The following is an 18,842-nucleotide window of genomic DNA, read 5'->3' on the forward strand; positions in this document are numbered from 1 at the left end:
GCTCGCTCGCTCCCTCGCTCGCTCCACGCTCGGCGGCGCCGCGGCCCCTCGCTCCGGGCCCGGCCTCGAGGCGCGCGGCGCGGGGCGCGGGCGCCGGGGCCTGAGGCGGCGGGCGACGCCCGGAGCGGGGCCTGACGGGCCGGCCCGCGCCATGGTGTGAGGCGGCCGCCGCCGCCGCCCGCGCACGCTCCGCCCGCCCGCTCTCCGCGCGGCCCCGGGCGGCCGGAGACCGCGGCCGAGTCCCGCCGCCGCCGCCGGCCCCCGCGGCGGGGAGGAGTCCCGGGCCGGCCCGGCTGCCGCGCGCGTGGCCCCGCGGCTGAGCGACACGGAGCGCCAGGCACATTGATTGGTATTATTTGCTTTGCGGTGGCAAAAAGGGAAAATGGCGAACGACTCTCCTGCAAAAAGTCTGGTGGACATCGACCTCTCCTCCCTGCGGGTGAGTGGGCCCCGCGGGCGGGCGGGCGGACGCGCGGGCAGCGGGCAGCGGGGGCCGCGCCCTGGCCGGCCGGGCCCTCGGGCGCCCCCGCGGGCAGAGCCGCGGGCGCGGCGGCCCCTTTGTCTGCCTCGCTCGGCCGGTGGGGGGGTCCGGGGCGCGACCCCCCGGCACCCCGGCCGCCGCGCGGCCCTGGGGGCGCTGGGTGGGTGGGGGGCACCGCACGGGGCGAAACCCACCTCTTTTGTCACCGCCCTTCCTCTCCCTCTGCCCCGCTGTGTTTATTCCTTTGCGGGGCCTCCTTTAAATGATAACCGCTGCCCTCCTTCCTCCCCAGGACCCTGCTGGGATTTTTGAGCTGGTGGAAGTGGTTGGAAATGGCACCTACGGACAAGTCTATAAGGTCGGTGCGGGGCGCCTCTTTGTTCGCCCGGGCGCGTTGAAACTTCTGGTTGGGGACGAATGCTCTGCTGACTGGAGGCCACGCCGCTTGGCCAAAGTTGGGAAAAGGCTCTCTCCTTGCAGCCCCTCTGTTTCTGAACACCCAGTGTGATGGTCACAGTGGCCTTACAGGACCTCATTTCCTGGCTTTGAGATAAGGAAATAAGCTACACTCTTAGGCATGCACTTTTTCTTAAGTAAAATGGAAACGGATTTTTTTTTTTTTTAAATAAGACAACCTGGATTTTTTTTTTTTCTTTTCATTTCCAAATGTGGCCTTTGAGTTTGTGCGTGGATTAAAAATTCAGGATGGGCAGGCCTCGCCTACGATGATCCTAAACCCGCGCCAGCGCCTTCCTGAACATTGTCACCGGCCGTCCTTGTTTGAGGGCTTGCCAGGTGCCCGAGGTGGGGCGTTTGGTGTTACCTGGGACTGTTTTCTAACTCTGCCTGTCGGACCCACCACTGACGGACCCATATTTTTGGAGAAGCAGCGAGGAGTGTGTGTTTGGGCAATAGGAGCAGAAGAATTCCTGTGTGGGGATTATAAAATCTGAATTCCAGGAATAACCTGTTTGACAGCTGTATAATTGAAACAGCGATGAGGGCGAGCCAGGATGCTCTGTATTCACACCCATCCCAGGTCTTTTCTCTTTTTTTAAAAAATGTTAACTATCCCCCTGCCCCCCCAACCCTGTAAAAGAAATCAAGGAATCTGGGGACTGTTGAGTGTTCCCTGAGTAGCTGACATCTGGTTGACTCGCAGAGTTGTTCTTTTTATCCAGTGCACGTTGTAGAGGTGATGAAAGACCTGTAGGTAATGGAGGTACAGGCTTTGGGAATGCATTCTCCCAGGCTGGATTGGATTCTTGTTGACGAATCCTTTTCTCAAAGTGATCTGCAGTTGGGTGCAAGGTTGGGCTAGGGAAAAAAAAAAAAAAAATCTTGTGAAACAGCCCTTTGTGGTTCACCATGAAGAATTGTCATTGTTTCATTGAAAACTGGGGGTGGGGGGAGTGTTGGGAGCTGACTGTAGACATTTTCTTGGGCCTAATAAGTGTGGATCCTTTTGTCTGTCTCCTGCTTTCTGAATAGGGCTTATCCACCCCTTGAACGCCTGTCCCCGGCCCCAGCTCCCCCTGGCCTGTAGTCTGAAGTTGAGTCGGTTTTCTTAGGTGATCTCTAGTGAATTCGCCTGTGTGTTGTTGGTGAACTGTTGGGGCCCCCGGCCAGATTTTTGAATTTGAAAACGAGCCCTGTTAAACTGTTGGGCTCAACTGAATTTGGAAGGCTTTGGAAAAATTTGGAAAAGATTGTGTTGCAACTCACTGAGTGGCTGGTTACTGGCTTAAGAGATGTTCTTCCCAGCCCCCGTGTTTGTTTAAGCACCAGGCGGTTTTTTTCTAACCCAGTTTTTCTGGCCAGATCTTAAGTGGTGAGTGTAGTCTTCCAAGTGAGTTAGCCAGAGCTTGGTTTTGACCTGGTTACACGGCCGTTGACTTGTTTGTATCTTGGTTGGTCAGCATGGGTGTTAAGAGCAGAGCAGTCTTTGAGGGCGCCATAGTAGTTCTCAGACCATAAGAAAAGAGTGATACCAGGGTGCATATTATTTTAAGAGGTGGGCTTTTAACAGTTCGGGCAGGTTCACCGTTAAGTTTTTACCTCCTCCCCCCGTTTCCTTTTGGGTTCCATCCCCCCTCCCGCAAGCTCTTGAAGCAGATTTGCTGAGCCCTGCATTTGAGAAGTATTTGGGATACTGGCAGTGACACAGCTCTCAGACTACAAAGTCTGTGCAGCTGAGGAGAAATTCTCTAATTATGCAAACCCAAGGATGAAGAAATCTGTGCAGAAGTTGCGTGCAGTCCAGAACGAAGAAGTGTCTGAGATTTTGCTCTCAAGTGGTTACTTTTTTTTTTTTTTTAATCATTATGGGAATTTTCAAACATACATGAAGAGAAAAAGAGAAAGCTCAGTTTAAGTAATCAGCACATGACTAATCTTGTTTCATCTATATTTCTTCCTCTCTTTTATCTTAAACTCCAGATACAATTTCATTTATAAATACTTCAGGATGTTTCTTTTTTTTTTTTTTTTTTTTCTGTTTTTTACGCAATCACAGTGTCGTCCTCACATCACCAGTGTTAACATTTTCCTGATTACTTTCTTCATATCACAAGAAGTTCTTCAGTGTTTAGGAACTGTACTGCAAACCTTAATCTTAGGAGAGATAAAAATAGTGGAGAAAGCAACTTTTTTTTTATTAAAGATTTATTTATTTATTTGAAAGTCAGAGTTACACAGAGAGAAGGAGAGGCAGAGAGAGAGAGAAAAGAGAGGTCTTCCATCTGCTGGTTCACTCCCCAGATGGCAGCAAAGGCCAGAGCTGTGCCAATACGAAGCCAGGAGCTTCTACCAGGTCTCCCATGTGGGTGCAGGGGCCCAAGGACTTGGGCCATCTTCTACTGCTTTCCCAGGCCATAGCAGAGAGCTGGAACCGGTGCCCATGTGGGTTGTTGGCACTGCAGGTGGCGACTTTACCCACTATGCAATGGCTCCAGCCCCTCTGTTTTCTTTATTAAATGTATAGTATTTAGAATCATTTGCCATTATTACAAACAGGAGTTTAGGGTTTTTTGTTGGCGTGATTTGCTTATGGTGTCTTTGGGATTAGATTATCATCACTCTAGTTTATTGCTGGTAAATATTTAGTGTGAATAGCATCAGAGGTTGGAAAATATTGGTGACTAGTTATTTGTAAAACAAGCTTTGTCTTTTGTTTTTTAAAGTAATTTCAGGTGAAACACCTGTAGTCCTAATTTGTTTCAGTGCTTTATTTTCTATTATTCACTTTTTTATGTGGATTTCCAGTTTTTTAGTGATGGTTGTTGCTTGTTTTGAGGACTGTGTTTATCTGAAGTAGATGAGTTGAAGAAGGGAGTTTTCCTAGTTTTGATATGTTCTGTGAAAATGACATTTATGGAGAGATACCTTCTAATTTTTTGTTTCTGACAGAGATGGTGAATGATGTGCTGTAGCTGAACACGATATAACTTAAAAAGAGGAGTTGAACAACAGGGTATATTCTGTTTACAGAAAAATATTTCTAGCCTTGGGCTTTTGCTCAGAGAAGGATATACATAAATGAAAATTTTAAAAAATTGTGAATTTTGTTCACAAGATTACATTCAGAATAATCTATATTTACTAAAGAATATAGTACTATGTGTGTCTGCTTACTGATTGCTCAGACTGAATAAATTGTGAATTTTAATTATTTTCATCAGTGAAGGCAGAGATAATGTGGAGAATTAAAACCAGCAAAACATCAGCTTTGTTCCACGCTATTTTGGATTTACATTTTTTTAATATTTATTTGATCCTTTTTCTCCCCTTGGGTGGCCAGTGCTGTTTAGTATTTTGTGAACATGTGATGGCAGGTGCGTCAGACTGTCTTGAATGGGAGACTGCCAGCCTGCGAAGCAAGTGCTGTGTCCAGCAGGATTGAAGGTGGGGTGGTCATAGGGGGACTGGAACGGGAAGGTCAGGGAGTCCAGAACCCAGCAGGTGAAAAGTCTGAAGGGAGCGCTGAGGAGGGGTGATAGACCCAGAGAGCTGCTGTCCCTCCCCCCCTCCCTCGAAGAAAGTCCGTGTAGACCTGGGAGGCAGTGCTGGAAACCCCAAGACATCAATGGTAAGGGAGCCAACGCTGCATGCTGGCCAGCCATTAGGCACTGTGCTATCAGTGTACCCTCTTTTATTGAAGAACAGGGAGAAGACGTGTGTGCAGTAGGGGAGTGACCTTTGGAAGCGGCAAGAGGGTTAGGAAGCAGTGGGCATCTCACGGAGGGGTTACTTGTGTTGGAGTGGAGCAAAAGCACATCCTTAGGTACACATTGGGGAGCTGACTGGAAAGTTTTGTTGGGATTGGGGATCCCTGGGAGTAGGACTGGGGATCCTGGTCAGGTGATGTTTTGGGAAGGAGCAGGTAGGTGGCTGGCCTTGGGCAGTAGCCCAGAGACAGGGGGCGAAGACTGCATCAGGGTAGTGGCCGAGGTGGTAGAGAGGAGAGGCTCAGACTGACAGGTGGGGCATTGCTCTCTGCTGTGTTTAACTTGCTGAATTCACTGCTTCTTAGCAGGTTTTCGTATGTCCCTTTAAATGGGTAGTCTTTCTCCACCACATAGGAGGAGCCTTGATATTTACACTTGAAAGTGCCAGAGTTACTGTAAGTTGTCAGAGATGTAAATTGTCTGACCTCTGAAGACATTAGTCTGTCATTTCGGAGCAAGCACTTAAACCTTTCTGAAAGGCTCTCTAAATGTTATCTTCTAAGTGTAGCATCTCCTGTTCTTAATTGGAGGTACAAGTTTCCAGTGCAGCAACACAGATTCTGCAGAATTAGGCGTTTCCATCGGGAGGAGGGTGTAACAGCTGATTTGCCCTGAGTGGCATGTTTGGACTTGTCCTGAGACATTTCCCTCATGCTGGAAAGGCTCCCGGGCTTGGGTAAGATGGGAGGAAGCTAGCCCTGTTGAGCAAGTCATGGTGTGTCGCTCTCAAAGAATATCAACCCCAAACTTCCAAAGGCTGCATTAAATCTGGAACATTGAAAGTTTTCCAGAAAAAAGCAACCACCAAACAAAATCCTGCTGACATGGGCTTTTTTACTGTATTACTTGAAACTTTGTAATAAATATGTAAACCATTTGTACATCTGCAAACTTGTATTTTGCCTTTTTTCTTAACCAACATTGACACCCAGAACTACTCTCCAGACAGTATTGGATACCGTTTGACAGTATTTTGGTGCAGATTGAGCCTTGAAGTCCAGAGAGACCTTCTTTGAAATAGTAGACCCTACTTTGGAAGCCATGCTGCCCTGAAGAGGTGTGCTAAGCTAAAGCAGAATCACTGGAGGAGTTCCCAGAGAACTAAAGAGACCATAACCTAAGCACATTTTGCCTTAGAGCTCGGTGCTCTGACTACAGGTTTTACACATGGCCTTTGCTTTTGCTGCTTTGCTTTGTTAGTAAGCACGAGCCCAGCTGGTTGTGAGCAGCTGCTGGAGCCAAGACCACCCTTGTGGCTTCAGGTGCTTCCCTCATCTCAGCTGGGTCAAGTTTATGGTGGCTGCGCTTCTCATTAGTATCAGTGCTGCCATCTTCCCAGTCATTTAGCAGATGGCAGCAAAGACCAGGGCTGAGCCGGCCCAAAGCCAACCAAGAGCTTTGTTGGGGTCTCCCAGGTAGGTGGCTGGGAATTTGGGCCAGGCCATTATCAGGGAGCTGGATTGGAAGTGGAACAGCCGGGACACGAACTGGCACCCATGTGGGATACTGGCATCATAGGCAGCTTTTTCTGTTATTCCACAATGCTGGTCTCAATTGAGTCAGTGTTTTAAAAACTGAATCACAAATAGATAGGTACATAGTAGATTGTGGTTCATCATATAGAATGTTTGCAAGTATGTACCTGGAACATTACTACAAATAGGTTTTTCGCCAAATCATTGTGTTTCTTCCAATGCTATTCTGAGATACCAATGTTAAAGATAATATAATGTTTTTAATATTTAATTTGAAGCAATCACTTATCAGGGGGTCATGATTCTCAAATACTTATTTAACTTCTAGAAGATTTGGTTGACAGTTATTTTGCTCTTAGAGCGAATTGAGTCTTGGTAAATTTTTTGGACATATGGAAGGATGGCTAGAAAGAAAACGGAGGCACTAAGGATAATGTATTTATTGCCAGTGGCCAGTGTGGCAACAGTATGTTCTTAAGTTTTATTTGAATTAATTAATTTAAAAGATTTGTTAATTAGGGGGAGGGAGGGAGGACGTGGGAGGGGAGAGAGAGAGGTAAAGAAAGAAAAAGAAAAGGCTCTCCCATCTGTGGAGTCACTCCCCAAATGCCTGCAACTGGCCTGGGAACTGGCCTGGGCTGAAGCTGAGAGCTGAATCCAGGTCTCCCGCTTGTTGGCAGTTATTTGGGTCATTACTGCTGCCATCTGTATTGGCAGGAAGCTGGAGTCGGGAGCCGGAGCTGGAGCTGGGTGTTGAACCCAGCTGGCATTATTCAGAAGAAAGGCTATTTTTTTTGGCTGATTAGTTACATCCCAAAGCCTGCAAAGAAGCAGTGAATTAAAGTGATGGGATGGGAGGCAATGAGTTGGTAGGTACTTTTCCTTGTAAGAATTTCAGAAAAGTTTGGGAAGTTTTAGGTCTTTCTGTTTTAAAAAAAAAAAAAAAAGGGACCTTGGATACTTTGGTATCCAAGTGGCATTGTAAGGGACTTAGAACTAAACTGGGGAGACCACACAAAGTCAAGAAGCGTGATGAGCTGTAGAATAAGCTGGTTTCGTGCCACTGTTACCTGACTTGCTGAGTCCTGTTCTGAGTGTTGAGTCACACCTGTGAGTGAAGCAGGTGGTAGATGTACTTGCTCTCAGGAGAGACAGGTGGGATAGAGGTGGAGGAGCAAAGTGCCAAATAAGTGACATCAACTGTAAATGCTATGTTATTTGCATCTTCACCTGTGCCCCGAGCACTTGCATTCAGACCCAAAGCACACCCTGCAGGGTGCTCTTTGGAAGCCTAGATGGCTCAGCCTCATTAGGGCTTCTCTATACAGTAAAGTACAGTAAAAACAAGGGAGAAATGAAAAAAATAGCCGTACACCACAGCAGACTGCATTTTGTAGTGCCATAATCAGCAGATACAATGTTACCCTCTTAGATTGAACTAAGAGTTTTTGCAAGCTCACTTTCCCTCTCCGAATAATCTTGCTGAGTATTGAACTGCCAGGATAGATTATTATGAGGAGGGCTGTTAATAAGCGATGGTTACCAAGCTGGAGAATTGTGGGCTCTTGTCTGTGCCCCACAATTTGATCCCCAGCGTTGAGAAGTAGGGAGCCAGAACATGTGTGCTTAATGCTTTGTGCTTAATTGCCAAGTGCCTTTGACAGTGGGCATTGTAGCTGTCTCAGGTATGGCTTCATATAGATAAGTTATCCTATCAGCTTTAAATAATTAAAAGAAGGCCCTCTTTAAAAAAAAACATGTATTTTACTTATGTGGTAAATAAGGCCTTAACAGACTTAAGCTTATGAATGCACATAGTTAGAATCAAGCGATAACTGTAGTTCTCCTATCAAAACGGAGGTATCCTGTCTCCCAGAGGCGTCCATAAGTATTTACATGCTCTTAGCTGCTGTGTCTGGTATTACTGCCTCTTTCTATAGTGTGTGTTTGTGGCTATTTCTTTAGTTAATCAGCTTTGTACATTTATTGACTTCCTGTAGCAGTAGTTCCAGTTAGAGTTGGTGATGGTTCAGTAGTTGACTGCTTGGCTCCTACCCTTGCCCTCTCCCTAAATAGATAAATACATCATAATTTGGGGCTAAGATGATAGGTGTTTGTTATCATGGCTGTGTAAATACCATGTATCTGTTAGCCAGCCAGTTGAATATGATTGCATGTCCTTTTGTAAACAATATTCCTTCCCCTCACTTTGCTTCACTTTGTCATTTGCTTAGTTTTCTGTGTGTCTCATTTCTTTCCCTCTCAAATTCCCTAAAAGACAACATGAAAAGCTTGCCAACTTTTGTTAAAGCTCAATTCAGAAGATAACTCACTGATTTCAAGTTTTCCTCAGAGTTGGGCTGGAAGGGTTGCCCCTGGATCTGGTGCATGTCTGTTGTGCGAGAAACCCCTGTTTTCCTGGGTAGCACAGCTGCCTGCTCGGCTTACTACCTTCTCTTCTCTGAAGTACACGCTCCAGTGTCCTGATTGGAAAAGGTATGTGGGGTGTAAAGGTGTTAAGTCTTTGCAGGACCCACTTTGCTTCCTGTCCTCTCACCTGGGGCGTCACTACCTTCAGTTTCTGATTGTGCACCCATGGATCTAGGTTCTTTGTGCATGTTTTTGAGGCTCATCCATGTAGAAGTGTGGTGCTTTGGTCCTGAATATTACTCCAGCATATGGATATACACCACATTTTGTCTGCCCACCAGTTGAGGGACATTGAAGTTGTTTCCGGTTTTTGGCTATTGTGAATAAGATATTCAGGAAGTATTTTTGCCTGGCATCCCAGACTTGTTCAGAAGAGCTGTCTGATGGAACTGCACTTACGGAGAGGAGAAAGGTGAGGGAATTTATGTGCCTGGGTTTTGGTTCTGGTGAGCCTGTGTGACTGGATGAGGGAAAGGCAGGTGGAGGTTCTGCCTCCCGAAACCCTTACCTTCCCCACTCTTAGTGTTAGTCATCTCTGTGATGTTTTTAAACACCAATACAGTTTCTCTTATCACCGTGAAGACAAAGTACTCATTGTCTGTGAAGTCACTGGTATCAGGAATGAGACAAAACTGGTTTTACTTTCTCACCACTTTTGGGGGTATTCCATTGTATGATAACCAGGCTTTTGTCTCTGAAGCTGAAGACTGGAGGTTTCCTTTGTCTCTAGCAGGAGCTAATGAAGCCCAAGGATTTAAAAACAAAACAAAACAAAACAACATCTGTTATCTTTGGTCAGAGGAATATGTCTCAAGTTAAATAAATGATTTGCTATGTTATATGGGACAATAAGATTACTTATCTTAATTTGTACCTTCAGAGCATTTTTTTAATTCTAAAGTTGTTTTATAATATCTTTTCTTGGGGACTTAATGCATTGAGATCAAATACTCAGGTACTTTTTGAAAATTCTTGTACTTGCGAGCTTTCCGGAAACTCTTACACTGACAAGAGTACTGTTGCCTGCTGGGTCCTATCCCCCATCAGTGTTGCTGAGACTTTCTTTATGTAATTGCTGTGTAGTTTTATGATTATTCAGTTTTGAGATATCAAGTCTAGGACTGCTTATCTGAGTTAGGGGTGTGCATCAAAGTGATAAATGATTTACTGGGGATCCAAAGTTAGATAATATTGCTGTAGGTTGAGGCTATATGTTCAGTTGATGTACTACTGATAGGATATATTCATTCACTTGCTAGGATGTGGCTAGTACCTCTCTTGCTTGAACTTGGCATGCTAGAACATTTCAGTTCTTCCTCTTCATGTGCATATTTTCTCATCTATTCTTGTTTCTCCCTGCCTTGATTCCAGAAAAAAATACGTGGATGTTCAGATCTTTCCTCATTAGTGATTTTGAGGGCTTGTATGTTTTGTTTTGTTTTGCTGTCTGCACGTATTTTGAGTCTGTGCTGCTGGGCAAGATTTCTCTTTCGTTTATTACTCAAGTACTTCATGTGTGTATAATATGTACTGGATCCCGTGGGAGGCCTGCTGATTGGTGACAAAGAAAGAGAAAGGCTATCAGCTGGTGTCCTTCCATAGCATTCAGCCTAAAGCTCAAGACAGAAGATGCACAGTTCAAGAGAGTATACTGCAGATGGGGGAAGAGCAGAGGCCCTGGGTAGTGTCTGACATGACGGCCAAGCCAATCTGATCAACTGAACGTGGTGGTATGCGCATTGAAGCTCGTGACGCCAGTGAGTGTTGAGCAGTGAACGTTCTCCCTTCTCCTTGTGCAGTTGAGCCAGTGACTCATCATCTTGGCTAATACAAAATAGGAGGGGTTGAATAAAGATAGGAGGGGCGTGTCATTGATTATGATAATTGACTGCCTCCGTTCAGTTTGCTTGGGCCAGCTGGCCCCTGGGAGGCTTTCCTGCAGCCTCTGGTGCTGTTTGGTGTTCACTGTGAGTTAAGAAGCACCCTGAGCACCCCCATCAGAAGTGGGCGGTGGACGGCCCTCATCAGACCTCAGTGTCCTGTGAGCAGTGTCTGGTGAGGGGACGTCCTGAAGGTGGGCCGTGCTCTGCTCAGCGGAGGAGACTTGTGTTTAGCAACTGGCCAGAAGCGACTTTGTAACAGTGGTCTACAGGTTTGTGATATTCAGATAGTTTTTAATAAGTGCCTGTAGTTTCGGTTATATAGGGAAGTAATTAAGAAAATGAATTTCTTTTTTTAAAAAATATTTATTTATTTGAAAGAGTTACACAGAGAGGAGAGGCAGAGAGAGAGAGGGAGAGGTCTTCCATCCACTGGTTCACTCCCCAGTTGGCCACAACGGCTGGAGCTGTGCCAGTCTGAAGCCAGGAGCTTCCTCCAGGTCTCCCATGAGGGTGCAGGGGCCCAAGGACTTGGGCCATCTTCTTCTGCTTTCCCAGGCCGTAGCAGAGAGCTGGATCGGAAGTGGAGCAGCCAAATGGGATGGTACCCAAATGGGATGCTGGCGCTTCAGGCCAGGGTGTTAACCTGCTGCGCCAAGTGCTGGCCCCTGAAAATGAATTTCTTTTCTTCAATTGCTTTGTATGCATGTACCTTAAAAAGTTGTGAACAAATGAAATTAAAAGGTAACTAATTTTTGTGCAAAAGATTTTTAAAATTCATGCATACCTTTTCAATAGTATGTCTTCTCCATGAATTTTTTGAAGACCATTCAAATTATTTTTTTTTGGTAATGTGGATGAGCCATCCTCCACTGCACTCCCGGGCCACAGCAGAGAGCTGGACTAGAAGAGGAGCGACCGGGACTAGAACCCGGTGTGCCAGTGCCGCAGGCGGAGGATTAGCCTGTTGAGCCGCGGCGCTGGCCGGTTTGTGGATTTCTAAAAAATTAATATCAAGTGAAATATCAAGTGGAGAAGATGACTTTTTAGTTACAAGTGTGTGAACTTCATTTTGTTCTGTTTTATTTAAATAAGGGCTTTGTCAGTTTTCAACTCTGAGATTGAATTAGATATTTTGTTACTTTGCAACTTAGCTAACTGAAGATATATTATTCTTACATGAAAAAAGTGATTTAAAATGCTAAGTTTTACATAGGATGTTAGTTCTTTGTTTTCTGTTTCATTTTATTCTGGTTCTGTCTGCTGAAGACCTAATGCTTATTGGTATTTTGCCTCTTCCCCCCTCCTCCTTTTCTGCCTTCTTTTGGATTTTAAAAAATCACTCCATTTTGTCTTCTTTACTGGCTGATTGGCCAAATCTTCAGTTTATTTTATAGGTTTGTTTAGGATTTGTAGAACACATTTTTAACCCATCACAGTTTACCTTCAAATGATGTTATCATGTATGGGAACCTTAAAATAGTATCTTTCCATTTCTACTACTGACTTTGTAGTATTCTTGGCATACATTTTATATTTTTATATAAATTATAAATCCCCACATGTATTTGTTTGAACAGTCAACTGCTTTTAAAAAGAATCAAAAAGGAAGGAAAAAAATACTTGTCCTGCGTTTACGGTTTTCAGTGCTCTGTGTTTCTGGTGTAGACCCCTATTTCTATTTGGTATCATTTGCTTGTTGGACTTCAACGTTTTCTGTAATACTAGTCTGCTGGTGGTAAATTCAGGTTTTATATGTTTGAAAACGTTTTTGTTTCCTCTCATGGTTGAAAGATATTTTCGTGGTAGAGATTTCTAGGTAGGCAGGCATTTGTCTTTCAGTGTTTCAGAGATGTAACATAGTGGCTCTTACACACTGAGGAATCTACTGCCATCCTTACTTTCTCCCTGTGTCTTATGTGTATGTCAATACTTTTTGGCTGATGGTAAGGTTTTTCCTTCAGCCCTGGTTTTTAGCAGTTTGATTATACTGTGTCTTGGTTTACATTTCTTTGTTTCTTGTGCATGTTAACTTGGATCTGTGGGTCAAATCTGTAATAATTTTTATGCAATTACTATTATTGCCTCCCTTACCTCTTCCTAGGCTTGGTGACTCCCAATACATGTGTCTTGGGCCTTGCCTTTAACTTGCTGATGCACCCTTTTCTTTTTGAAAATTCTTTTGAGACTCTGTTCTGAAATATTGCTCTGTGTTCACATAGACTTAACTTTTGCATCTTCGGTGTCAACTCTACCAGTAATCAAACCCAGTATTTTCATCTCAGGTATGCATTTACTTTTTAATATCTAGAAACTTGATTTGGTTTTTAAAATATTTTTCAGGTCTCTACTAACCTTTTGAACATATGGAATGTAGTAGTTATAATAACTGTTTTAATGTCCTTGTTTATAATTGTAAGACTTATGTCACTTTTTGGTCATTTTGGTAGATTATTCTCATTATTGGTTCTATTTCCCTGTCTGGCAATCTTTGAGTGAATGCCAGGCATTATGAATTTTACCTGATTTGGTGCTGGATATTTTTCTATTTCTAAAGCTTTCTTCTGGGGGTTTGGTTACATAAAAATAATTTGATCCGGCCGGCGCTGCGGCTCAGTAGGCTAATCCTCCGCCTTGTGGCGCCGGCACACCGGATTCTAGTCCCGGATGGGGCGCCAGGTTCTGTCCCGGTTGCCCCTCTTCCAGGTCAGCTCTCTGCTGTGGCCCGGGAGTGCAGTGGAGGATGGCCCAAGTGCTTGGGCCGTGCACCCACATGGGAGACCAGGAGAAGCACCTGGTTCCTGGCTTCGGATCACTGCGATGCGCCGGCCATTGGAGGGTGAACCAAGGTGAAGGAAGACCTTTCTCTCTGCCTCTCTCTCTCACTGTCCACTCTGCCTGTCAAAAAAAAAAAAAAAAATTGATCCTTTTGTGTCTCATTTTTATGGTTCTGTTATGTGAGTCTGGAGCAGTGGTTTGCTTACTGCTAATTTTTCCCCACTGCTCAGACGAGATGACCCTGAGTACAGATGGTCCCCAATTTATGATGTGATTTTTTGACTTCATGATGGTATGACAGCAGTGCACATTCACTTGGAACAGTATTTTGAATTCTTATCTTTTCCTGGGATAGTGATATACAATGTGAGTGATATTCTTCCCTGGTGCTAAACTGCAAGGCACAGCTCCCAGTCAGCCTTGCCATCACAAGGGGAGATAACTGATACTCTACAGCTATGATGTTTGGTGGGCTAAGTGTATTAAATGCATCTCATGGGACCATTGCTGTGGTGTAGCAGGTACATCTGCCTCCTATAGTGCCATCATCCCATATGGGCGGCAGTTGGAGTCACACCTGCTCCACTTCCTATCCAGTGCCCTGCTATGGCCTGGAATGCAGTAGAAGATGACTCAAGTGCTTGGGACCCTGGATTCATGTGGGAGACCCAGAGGAAGTTCCTGGCTCCTGGCTTAGGATTGGCCCAGCACGCACTTGCTCGCTCGCTGCTTCTCTGTAACTCTGCCTTTCAAATAAATGAATAAATCTCTTTAAAAAATGCATCTTATGACACTCATATCTCAGCTTTTACAGTATTTTCAATTTATGGTGGATTTTTCCGTGTGTAACCTCATTGTAAGACTGTATGTTGTGGAGCATCTGTACTCCACTAGATTTCCTGTGGGTTGTTCATTTTTCCAGTCTGTCTGGTGGGAACAGACACCATTCCCATCTCTGGAAAACCAACACTGTTCCTCCCAGTCCTTTTAAAGTTTGCTTTTTAATCTTCAGCATTGAGTAGTTTCCTTATATGCATGTGCTGATCAGTGCTTGCCTGAGTCCCTGGGGGCCCCTCTACAGAGCTCTGGAGTTCTTGTGTGCTGCTCTTCTCTCTAGCCTCGTTGGTCTACTAGACCTTTGCTCCTTCTCAGCTAAGGGAGTCTGCTGGGCTCTGCTTGGGTTTCTTCTCCCTATGACGTAACTCAGAAGCTCTGTAAAGGGAGTACGTTCAGACAGTTGTATGATTTAGCTCACACATTTTCCATCTCTCAGGGATCATTGTGCTTTGTTGCTTGCTGTGTAGGTTCTTGTAAATCACTGTTGTGTAAATTTTGTGTGCCTTTGTTTTGGTTGTTTCTGGTGGAAGGATAAGTCCCTCTTGGCCAGAAGTCGGAGTCCAGTGCTGCTTCATCCATCTCTTTGTTCAGCCATTCATTAACTATGAGACGCCAGCCACAGGAGGAACTGAACAGTTCTCTCCCATTTCTGAGTGGGGCATTGGAGACCCAGAAGAAGACAGCTTTAGGCTAAAAAAGAGCCATTTTTTAAAAAATCAAGTTTATTGAGATGTAATTCACACATCACACTGTTCACCCATTTACATTGTATAGTTGAATACATGTTAGTATATTCAGAGTTGTATAACCGTAGATGCAATGTTATAACACTTCCATCACCCCCAGAGTAAACTCCCCAGTCCTGCCCTTTCCCCACCCAAGCTCTAGGCTACCACTCATTTACTTCCTGTCATAGATTTACCTGTTGTGGACACATATTTAACAGAGCATAGAGGTGTGTCTATGTTATGTTATGTATCAGTACTTTTTTAAAAAAATAAGATTTATTTATTTATTTGACGGTCAGAATTACACAGCAAGAGGAGGAGAGGCAGAGATAGAGAGGTCTTCTATCCACTGGTTCACTCCCCAGATGGTAGCAATGGCTGGAGTTGTGCTGATCTGAAGCTAGGAGCCAGGAGCTTCTTCCATGTCTCCCACATGGGTGCAGGGCCCAAGGACTTGGGCCATCTTACTGCTTTCCTAGGCTGTAGCAGAAAGCTGGATCAGAAATGGAGCAGCTGGAACTTGAACCAGTGCCCATATGGGATGCCAGCACTGCAGGCAGTGGCTTTACCTGCTGCGCCACAGGGCTGGCCCACTTTATTTCTTTGTATTGCCAAATACTGTGGCATTGTATGGTATAGTACCTTTTAAGCATTCATCAATTGATGGACAAATGGGTTGTTTCCACTTTTTGGAGTATTAGGAATAATGCTGCTGTGAACATTTTTATGCAAATTTTTGTATCGACTACGTTGAGTATATGAGGGTATTTCAAAATGTTTATGACAAATGGAAATATTGAAATCCATTCATGGCCGGCGCCATGGCTCAATAGGCTAATCCTCTGCCTTGTGGCGCCGGCACACTGGATTCTAGTCCCGGCCAGGGCGCCGGATTCTGTCCCGGTTGCCCCTCTTCCAGGCCAGCTCTCTGCTGTGGCCTGGGAGTGCAGTGGAGGATGGCCCACGTTATGCTTGGGCCCTGCACCCCATGGGAAACCAAGAGAAGCACCTGGCTCCTGGCTTCGGATCAGCGCGGTGCGCCGGCCGCGGTGGCCATTGGAGGGTGAACCAATGGCAAAAGGAAAACCTTTCTCTCTGTCTCTCTCTCACTGTCCACTCTGCCTGTCAAAAAAAAAAAAAAAAAAAAAAGAAATCCATTCATATGAAGGATCTCCAAACATGAAAAATTATTTAAAAAAACTGCATGGATTTGATTTTTTTTTCTTTTACCTCCAAATAAACTTGCCTTTTAGTTCCATTTCTTCACAAACTTTTTTTCCTGAGACCAGGAGGACTCTGGTCTTCCACGTGGGTGGCAGGGCCCACATGCTTGGATCATCCATCTTCCCTTGTTTTCCTAAGCACATTAGCATGAAGCTTCATTAGAACTGGAACATCCAGGACTTGAAACCAGCCTTCTTACATGGAATGCTGGCACCTTAAGCAAGCAGTGGCTTAGCCTGCTGTGCCATGACACCTACCCTCTTAATTTTATTCTGTTGATCTCCGTGTCTACTCTTTGCCAGTATCAAACTGTTCTGATTACTTTAAGTAGGTAGTAGTAAGTTTTGAGATTAGGAAGTGTAGATCTTCCAACTTTGCAAAAAAAAAAAAAAAATCAGTTCATTTTGCTATTCTGTATCCTAATGACTGACCTTAATATGTATTTTTAAAGAAATTTTTTAAAACAATCTAAAATCAGAAGGAGAGGGGAGAGATTGATCTTGATCTGCTGGTTCACATCTCAAATGCCCATAGTAGCTGTGGCTGGGCCAGACCAAAGCCAGGAGCCTGGAATTCCAAGTGGGTTACAGAGATCCAAATACCTGAACCATGCACTTGAGTAGCAGAAAACTAGATCCAAAGCAGAAGAGCAGGGACTTGAACCAGGCATGCCGATATGGACATGGGCATCCCAAGTGGTGATTTAAGCACTGTGCCAAATGCCTGCCCCAAAAATCTTTTGTAGTTATGAAAAGCTTTATGAATTGGACTTAACTCCTTTCACAATTAAAATATTTACTGTTTTGCAGGCTAATGTCTATTTATACATCAAACATTACATATATGAAGGAGCTTCAGAGAATTCCTGGGAAATTTGCATTGTCTTTTAGTTCCAGTTTCCATGAGCGTTTTGAAGTTCTGATGTAGACACTCGCGTACTTGTGAGGAAGCATCTAGAGAGATTCCAAACCTCTCTCCCCTGCAAAGGCATCAAGTAATAAGTCATAATAATGTCTGTGATTCTTGCAGAATTTTAGTGACCCTGTAAGTTAAAGAGCACGTAACATAGAAGAGGAAAAATGAAAAGCTTTGAAAAAGGGAACCAAACCAAGATACATAGATGCAAAATAACTCTACTTAGATTATTTTATAGTTCATTGTAAAATTTTCACTGTTAAAAATCTATTCTAGAATAGATAATATACTCACCATATCACAAAGTATAGAGAAGTTTGTTTAGGGAAAGTTGAAGCCTATGGCTTTGGAACACTAAAAAATTCAAGAGTCAATTAATGAAGTAATTCTGTTAAACCAAAAACTTTCTAAAGAGTAAAATATTTCGGGCCGGCGCCGCGGCTCACTAGGCTAATCCTCCGCCTTGCGGCGCCGGCACACCGGGTTCTAGTCCCGGTCGGGGCACCGATCCTGTCCCGGTTGCCCCTCTTCCAGGCCAGCTCTCTGCTGTGGCCCGGGAGTGCAGTGGAGGATGGCCCAAGTGCTTGGGCCCTGCACCCCATGGGAGACCAGGAGAAGTACCTGGCTCCTGCCATCGGATCAGCGCGGTGCGCCAACCGCAGTGCGCCAACCGCAGCGGCCATTGGAGGGTGAACCAACGGCAAAAGGAAGACCTTTCTCTCTGTCTCTCTCTCTCACTGTCCACTCTGCCTGTCAAAAAAAAAAAAAAAAAAGTAAAATATTTCATCTAAGAAGAAAAATGTATGTTGCCATCTCAGTGTTCCAGTTTGACAATGATAAATGAAAAGAGTGTTAATGTCATCTGACCCTGCGTAAAACAAATACCCAAGGGCCTTTCCATTTTAGTTTTAGTCTTGAAATTGGGTGGTGGTATAACAGGAGCAGGTTGTTTGCTATCTTTGTCTTAGAACCTCACTCATAGAGTATGGGTGGTGCTCTGGATTGGGCGTGAGGTTTGCTTCCAGGAATAGTGGTGACTGAGGCACTTGGGAAGTCTGGTGTTGTGACACCGCTGCTAAACAATCAAGCGTTTTCACGTTCAGTTTTAGAATTACAATTTTTGTACTCAAAACCTAGTTTTCTCTCTTTTTATAAAGATTTATTTGAAAGAGTTGCAGAGAGAGAGACACACACTCATACACATCCCTCCAAATTTCTACAACATCCAGGGCTAGGCCAGGCCAAAGCTGAAAGCCTGGAACTCCATCTAGGTCTCCCACGCAGGTGGCAGGAGCCTAAGTACTTGGGCATCTTCTGCTTTTCCAGATGCATTCGCAGGAAGCGGGATTGGAAGTGGAGCAGCTGGGACTGGAACTGACACCCACATGGGATGCTGACATCTCAGATGGCAGCTTTATCCGTAGCACCACCATGCTGGCCTCTTATTTAAGTTTTTCAGCTGCCTGATTATAAATATTAGCAAAAGAGGAACTACCAAGATCACAGATTTCACCCAAGCAACCTGTTAAGACTGAGTTATAGGGAAGAAAGGTTTTGGCTAAAAAGAATTTCCTTTATTTGTGAAGAAACCTCTATTGAGTAATGAACTTTAACTCGGAAAATTATGCCATCTCAAAGTGACATTTATATTTAAGAAACAACGATCTTGTATTTCAAAAGAGGTTCTTCGAACAAAAAGGCAGGAAAATCCTGCCTTCTACAAATGTGAGGAATTTGGTCTACAGCTATGTTACATATAAGTGATCATAAGAGCTCTGTCTTCCCCTTTCTCAAAAATGATGAGAAAGCCATCCTTCATATAAAGTTCCACACTAGTATCAACCAGCCTTGAATAAAAATAGGAATTA

The 18,842-nt window shown here is 44.5% G+C and overlaps 1 protein-coding gene across 44 annotated transcripts in view; it reads left to right on the forward strand.

Annotated features, from left to right (window-relative positions):
• Positions 1–273: 273 nt before the first annotated feature.
• Positions 274–18,842, forward strand: part of MAP4K4 (mitogen-activated protein kinase kinase kinase kinase 4) — a 182,838-nt gene continuing 164,269 nt past the window's right edge. For 20 of the 44 annotated variants that reach the window (XM_062209967.1, XM_062209976.1, XM_062209998.1 and 17 more), the window contains exons 1-2: positions 276–439; positions 774–839. In XM_062209967.1, coding sequence (XP_062065951.1) covers positions 383–439; positions 774–839 — 123 coding nt within the window. In that variant the 5' untranslated portion in view covers positions 276–382. Of the gene's footprint in view, positions 440–728; positions 840–18,842 lie in introns of those variants that run through there. The other 24 variants (XM_062209986.1, XM_062210010.1, XM_062209988.1 and 21 more) reach the window with 5 other exon arrangements.

Source organism: Lepus europaeus, chromosome 13 (genome assembly GCF_033115175.1).
Source record: "Lepus europaeus isolate LE1 chromosome 13, mLepTim1.pri, whole genome shotgun sequence".
NCBI classification, from domain to species: domain Eukaryota; kingdom Metazoa; phylum Chordata; class Mammalia; order Lagomorpha; family Leporidae; genus Lepus; species Lepus europaeus.